The following is a 7668-nucleotide window of genomic DNA, read 5'->3' as shown; positions in this document are numbered from 1 at the left end:
AGACCTTTCAAGGAAGTGTTTTTTTTTTCAAAATTTAGATGAAATAGAAAAGGTCAAGTCCTTCAACTTCACGAAGTGTCCTTAAGGAAATAATTCCCTTTAAGTACCCGAGGTTGCAAAAATTTTCTCCCAAGATAAAATGGCCTAACAATCCTACTCTAGTGGTACCTCAAACAATCGGATTCTCTTCGAACTCAGTCAACGATTAGATGATCACATGGAGTATATTTTCAGAAAACAAGAACTTTATTGCAGAAAATTTTTTGTACCTAAACCTGTGGGTAAATACAGGTTTATATAGCCATCAAGTGCCCCTTCCAAAAGGTGGCAATGGTTTATCCAAAAAGGTGTATCTTTTGGAAGAGTCATGGCTATTCATTCGAAACATTGTGTCTTTTTCTGAACATATACAACTATCTGAACAGTCACTCCTTTTCCGAAACAATATGTTTTTTCCTCAAAGGTTGTGTCCCTCCATTTTTCATTCATACCAATTGAACCCAACAGTATACTAGGTGTACGTGCTTCACACGTTTAACCCTAGCTATTATTATCAAACTTATCCCGACCCTGACATTCAATTCTCAACCAGACTCAACTCTTGACTTCGACTCGACCCAACTCCCTACCCTGACACTTCACTCTCGAGTGTCAACCCCTACCTGAGATAGAACCCAGGATCTAATCTTTACTTGAGACTCGACTTTGAAACTTTACTTGAGTACTGTCTCTCGAGACTTGACCAAACCGACCTCGACCTCAACTCGAGAACAACTTTCAACATCAACTTGAAAAACAACCACTATAGAGGAATTAATGTCCAATCTCGACTAGACTTCTAACCTTCGACTCTAACTCTAACCTCCTCGACCCTGGACCCAACTCTTGGACCACAACCTCAACTCCTAATTATTGGCCCAGACTCGGGGTCCAACCTCATTCAAGAGTCAAGGTGGCTCTTGAGTTGGAAGTTGAGGTTAGATCCCAAGTCTTGGGTCAGGAGTCAGGGTCGGATAATTTATTGAGATTCAATGTTAGGTCTACCTTAGAGTTAGAAGTCAAGATCGGATATTGAGTCAGATATCAAAGCCGAGTAGGGTCCAAGATCAGGATTTAGGTCTCGTGCTAAGAGTTGAAGTTTGGAGTGGAGAGTTGAGGTCAAGTTTTGTACCGAGAGTCGAATCTTGAGTCAGGAATCAAGATTGAGTCTCGAGTTAAGAGTTATGTTAGGGTTGGGTTTCAAGTTAAGAGTGGGGGTTAGGGTCGAATTGATAATTCGGATCAAGGTTTATGTTTGTGATATTTTATTTCAAAGGTAAGCCTATTCATTTGTAAAGCTACATATGCTAGTGTAACACATTTCATTGCCCAATAAAGTTTTTAATAATATAAATACATAAAAATATTACAAAACCAACATACGGGTACATTTTTAGGGAATAATGAATGCAAAAATTAAAGTAGTCCCACGCAGGGTTAAGATCACTGTGTACTATGACATGTCCTTATCTAACACTCACTCTTTTCCTCCTTTAACCACATTCCTGATGCAAGATTATTTACTTGCATAATTATGTCAGATTCCTCAAATACATTACTTTTGGAGAATATGATATGTACACATCATTTACATTTTTGAAGAGTTCGAGCAACATAACACGTTGTAAGATAATTTCTGTTTGGGAAGCTCTGTGCCATTCATCTTGCCTATGTGCACATTTTTGAACATATGAATGAATCTCTATGTGCAATTTCTAATTATGCTATAGTAGCTTCTCCGTTGGTCTCATGCACAAAACTAAAAAGATAAAATAGTGGGAAATACATATTCTAATTTGCAAACAAAGAAAAGTACCATACCTTCTTTTTCCCTTCTAGTTTTCTAAAAAAAATTGCTTCTCCATGATTATATTGAGAATATCAAACAAATTTCGTCTATCAAGAATAATTGTTAAATTATACAAAATAAAATAATAATAAGCATAAAGTGCCATGACCTAGAAAATCACACAAATTATATTAAAATCAAAGAATACATAATCATCAAATTTTTAATATCAAGCCAATAATCAAACAATTAGACAACTCTATAACTTTCGATCACCCGCCCCAAACAATTACAAAGTATTCTTTTAGTTGTACATAATTTTCTAACATTGACACCCAAATACAAATAATAGATTATATATATGTCACAAAATTATAAGAAAAGACATAAGAAGGAAAACAAAAACGAAAAAGAAACCTATAGTAGAAAACCTGTTAGAGTTTACTCCTATATAAAGAAAAAGTTACTATATTAGGAATTTCACTTCATGTATATTTAGTAGTGCACAAAGAAAATTTATATTTTTAGATTTTGTATAAAAAGAAAAAAGTTTCGTGTATTACTTTCCATATATTTAGAATTTTTCTCATATATTTTAGATTTTTTTTTTTCAAAATAAACTTTTACTTATTATCCGGTGAAAATTTAACTTCAATTTTCAATTGGAATTGCCGTTGCAATGGACTTTCCATATAGAATACACGAAAAGTCCTTTATTTTTCAAAAAACTTCATCCAATTTCAAAGTGAACTTTCACGTGACTTTTCCAATTTCAGTTGGAATTCATGTTCTAAACAAATATTTTATTAACATAAATAATAATTAAATAAAATAAATAGTAAATGAAGATTTTGTCTATTGCAGAGATTTTTAATGAAGGATAAAAAGTTCAAATCACTTTTCTTAGAGTCTTCACAATTTTAATAAATTATAGATTATAGATATAGATTATACATATAGAATATAGATTATAGATTATAGATATAGATATAGATTATAGATATTGATAGATAGATATAAATTTAGATATAGATATGGATATAGATTATAGATATAGAATAAACCTTGTTAATTATAAAACTTGAGTCACTATGAAGACAGTTTTTTTTTAATTAAGCAAAAGTTGTAATGTCACAATCCGAATTTTGATCGAGTTGTAATAGATATTTAGTGTCTAACTTGACCGAACGAACCATCTTAACTTTTTTTTCTTCTTAAATACGGATCGGAGTATTATGCATCCCAATTAGGGGTGGGCGTTAAATCGGTTTGGTTTGATTGTTTAATATCGATTCGGTTTATCGATTTTTGGATTGACAAAAATGACATCCATAACCAAATCGAAATAAATTCGGTTTGATTCGGTTTTTACAAATTCGATTCGGTTATTTTAGAGTTTTATTTTGGTTTGAAATATTGAAGTAGTTAGCCTCTCTTTTTCATAACTGAACATTTAAAATTGATGGGTTTTTTTAGAAAAATTATTTTTCTCAAGCCTATTTTTCATTTTCAAATATAAATAACTCAACATGGATGAAACGAAATGAAATAATCATAAGCTTAACATAATACATAACGTCATTAATCATTACATATAATATAACATTGCATAAATAGTCTACAAAACAGCACAAAACTCATAAAAATAGTCCATGGAACAACATACCTTTTGCATAAATAGTTCATAAAACAGTCTAAAGTCACAAAAATAGTCCATAAAATATTTGAGTTACTAAAACAATCCATAAACCAGTCCATAAAATAACAAAACAGTCTATAAAATAATAAAACAGTCAGTCAGTCACCACCACCATCCACCAATCCATAAAACAGCTGGCCTACTCGAAGAAATATGCAGACGACATCACCATTCACTAGGCAGCAACATAATTTAGAGCCAAAAGTTTGCTTAAAAGAGACAAAATGCATTAGATTCCAATATAATTTAAACAAAAAGGTATTCATTGTATTATGATAGGTCAAATAGTTAAGATAGGCAACTACAAGAACAACTAAGCCTCAGTCCCAAACAAGCTGGGCTTGACTCTTTGTATTATGATAATTGACAAGTTTTATGTTGGGCCAGCTTGCTGCAACTCTTCTTGTTCATTCAGGCTTGAGACTAGCAATGTGAGCAAGCTCACACAAGCTATATTAGGCACCAACAACATAATAAAGTGATTGGAGACTTAGAAAAAAAACCGTTCTGATATTTGAGGATCAAAAGAGAACCATGAATCAAGTATCATACCGAGAAGACGTAAAAATAGGAAGGTACAAAAATAAAAGTAACTCTTCATAATAGTGATGATCTAAGCCCAAACAGATGAACTCATAAACATCTTCAAACACAGTCTGAGAGCAAGAAAATGTATCAGAAAGCAAGGACAAAATCTTAAACGATGAGTATCTAACAAACCAAAACAGATTACCCAGCACTTTGAACACAGAACATAATCATAATCAGTTCTAAGACCATTTAAAAACAGGCTAAAAATCATACAAGAAATGAAAACTAGAATATTTTACTCAATTATGGAGGTCACAAAACAAAGGTACCATCCAATACTTATTTCACATGATAGAAAGTTTCCTATATATCCAAACTGATTGATTGAGTCAATATTCATAGTCGTATACACACACACAAAAAAAAAAAAGAAATCAACTTCAACAGTGTTACTCAACTTCAACAGGGTATCAACAGGTAACTTACCAGAGAAATTATTATTGGAAATATCAAGAAGTTCCAAACTGGAACATCCACCAAGACTCTCAGGAACCATACCTGAGAAATTATTGTAAGACAAGTCCAATTCCACCACAGTTTTGCACAAATCAGCAACCTAGTTAGGAAAAACACCCTGAAAATCATTTCTCTGCAAGTACAAAAACTGTAGGCTTTCATTTGGTAGCTTAGGGACAAACCCCACAAACTTGTTATTGGTAAGGTTGAGAAAACTGAGTTTCCCACATGGAGAAAGTGAAGCAGTGATTGAGGCAACACAATGTAATGTAATGTAATGTGTAGATAAACATCTCCTATGATAAACATTTCTGAACTACTACTTATCCAATGATTGAGGCAAGGCAATGTAATGTGCAGGGTATAATATATACCTCATTGTTCTAACATGCTAACAAAATATCTAGTTTAAATTTTTAGTATACAGCGCTAAAGAGCTAACAACTCTCTTTGATCCTATGCAGACTCTATTTCACCTGGTTAGAATCAGCTTTCTTCACAGAAGTTGGTGTTTCTATTCTAACACTTTTACCATTGTAATTGGATTCAACAACTTCCAAACATAATCTCCCATAACTCATTAAATCAAAAAAATAGTAGAAGTAGTAAAAGATGAACCCAAAAATAAACTTACCTACAATTCACATTTGCTTGTTGAGAACTACACATCAACAATGCTAGATTCAGTTTCACTACAAGCCATTTCTGAAAAATATATATGACACTTGTTAGTTGATATGCAGTATAAATAAGAAGTTATTTTTAATATAATGAATACAAAATCATAAAATTCTTACCAACTTCAAGTTGCTCAAGATACTCTAAATCTTCCTCGATATTAACTGTAGTAGATTCACTTCTAAGACAATCTTGAAGACAAATAAGAGATTGCACTAGTTTAGGAGTTAATGAACTCCTAAAGGGATTAATAACCCGACCTCTCGTGCTAAATGCACATTCAGATGCGACACTGGAAATGAGAATGGCTAACACATCATGACCCATCTCAGCGAGAATGGGAAATCTCGGCTCATTAACTTTCCACTAACCTAATATATTAAATTGTTTCGAATCTGGCTTAATCTCTTCAACAAGATATTTTTTCAACTCAGATTTATTGCTTAAACCTCCACTAATTTCTTTATGCTTCTCAAATTGTTATTTTGTTCTCATTATTTATCTTCTTTGAAAGTTTCCATAACCACTTATGGATGAAGAATTCTCAGAAAAAAAAAGAAGTGGATGAAGATGAAGAGTTTTTTTTTATTTCTTAACATAATGCTCAAACAAGGCTTTCATATATGACTCCACTGAATCAGACAACTTTTCTCCAATTTCTTTTCCAAACATATCCACAATTGCAAAAGGAGCATATTCAAGTTTGTTGTGGGGATCCAACACAGATGAAATAAAGATCATTTTGTTCATTTTCTCTGAGTACCCCAATACTTTTTGAACTTTTTCCTCATATTTGCTGTCATTTTTTTTAAAATTAGAATCTTCATTTTCTATCTTCTCTTTCAAAATCAGATCAAGCTCAACAATTTTCATAAAGTGTGCATTGGTAGTAACATATTTTAAACCAGAAACTTTCAAAGTAAGATCAAAAAAAGTTTTCAAAATTTTTATCATTGTTCTCACATTTTTATAGTCCTCACTTACATAGGCGCCTGCCTTAGTTCCATCTTCACAAGGAGAGGTACGAAGATAATCCAAGAAACAATTATCATAGAAACTATATCTTTCAAATGCAAGCTCAAAATGTTTTGTTGTTTCAAGCATCAAGTATGTAGAGTTCCATCGAGTAGGAACATCTAAACATAAAGATTTCTTACAAGTTATCAATTGAGATTCACAACATCCTTTGAACTTCTTAACTCTCGCGGCAGATTGTTTAACATACTTCACAGCTTGTCTCACTCGCTTGATAGATTTATCAATTTCCTTCAGCCCATCTTGCACAATAATATTACGAATATATATCATACCTCTCACATGAAGATGTTGACCTTCCATTATGTTAGTTCCCCAATTACTTAATTGTTTAGACATTTCTATCATTGTAACATCGTTGGAACTAGCATTATCAACTGTAATACTAAAATCAGTATCCAAATCCCATTCAAGCAAACAATTAGTAATGAAAGCAGCCATATTAACACCTTTATGACTAGAAATTGGACAAAAATTTATCACTCTTTTATGCAATTTTCAATTTGTATCAATAAAGTGAGCTATTAGACACATGTAGTTAATTTTTTGTATAGACGTCCAAGTATCTGTCGTAAGATAAATTTTTCGGCGTACTTCTTTGAAAATCTTTTTCAAAACTTGTTTCTCTTTATTGTAGAACTGATAACAATCTCTTGTCAAGGTTCTACGAGAAGGAATATGTAACTGTGGGGCTGTGACTTTCATAAAATTTCTAAAACCTTCTTTTTCAACAAAACTAAACGACAACTCATCAACAACTATCATTTGAGCTAAAGCTTTCCTACTTCGTCCTTGATTAAATATCCAAGTACCCAGTGCCCCTCCCTTTTCATCCGCAGAAGATGGTAGAAAAGCTAATTTCATTTGACTGTCTTTCTTTTTCACACCAACATTAGAGCGATAAGGACATAATTTTAGCATGTGATTATTCATTAATGAAGTACCACTAGCACTTGAAGAAACAGCATAAATTTTTCCACAATACTTACATTGTGCTTTCTTAGCTCCAGTTTTTCTATCAACAATCTTGTCAAACCACTGCCGACATCTTGCCCTCGGTTCCATGGCCTTTCTTTTTTTCGATAGTTCAGCTTCAATCACAGTTTCAATTTCATTTGGAGATGAAACTGAAACATTTTTATTTGATGCTCCATTTTCACTTACCCTACTTCCAATCTGTGAAAATAATGTCATTATTTTTAGTTCACACTTCTTACTTCTTAGCCTTTAATCTTAAACTATCAATTTAAATCAAGAATGAAAAAAAAGTACCGGATTAGACATAATTGAAAGCCTGACTGGTTGAAAAATTGATCGCCGTTAGTTGAACGATTGGTCGTCGGCTATCCGGTCAGAAAACCACAGTGGATGGCTGATCACT

General features: G+C 32.6%; 1 protein-coding gene across 1 annotated transcript; it reads right to left on the bottom strand.

Moving 5' to 3' along the window:
- Positions 1–5837: 5837 nt before the first annotated feature.
- Positions 5838–6728, bottom strand: LOC107848971 (zinc finger BED domain-containing protein RICESLEEPER 2-like). The gene has a single exon (XM_016693673.2). It carries the CDS (start codon positions 6726–6728, stop codon positions 5838–5840), a length of 891 nt encoding a protein of 296 aa, XP_016549159.2.
- Positions 6729–7668: the final 940 nt, after the last annotated feature.

The sequence above is a fragment of the Capsicum annuum genome, chromosome 12 (genome assembly GCF_002878395.1).
Source record: "Capsicum annuum cultivar UCD-10X-F1 chromosome 12, UCD10Xv1.1, whole genome shotgun sequence".
NCBI classification, from domain to species: Eukaryota; Viridiplantae; Streptophyta; class Magnoliopsida; order Solanales; family Solanaceae; genus Capsicum; species Capsicum annuum.
The sequence above is the reverse complement of the archived record's forward strand: the minus strand, read 5'-3'. Positions and strand labels throughout refer to the sequence as shown.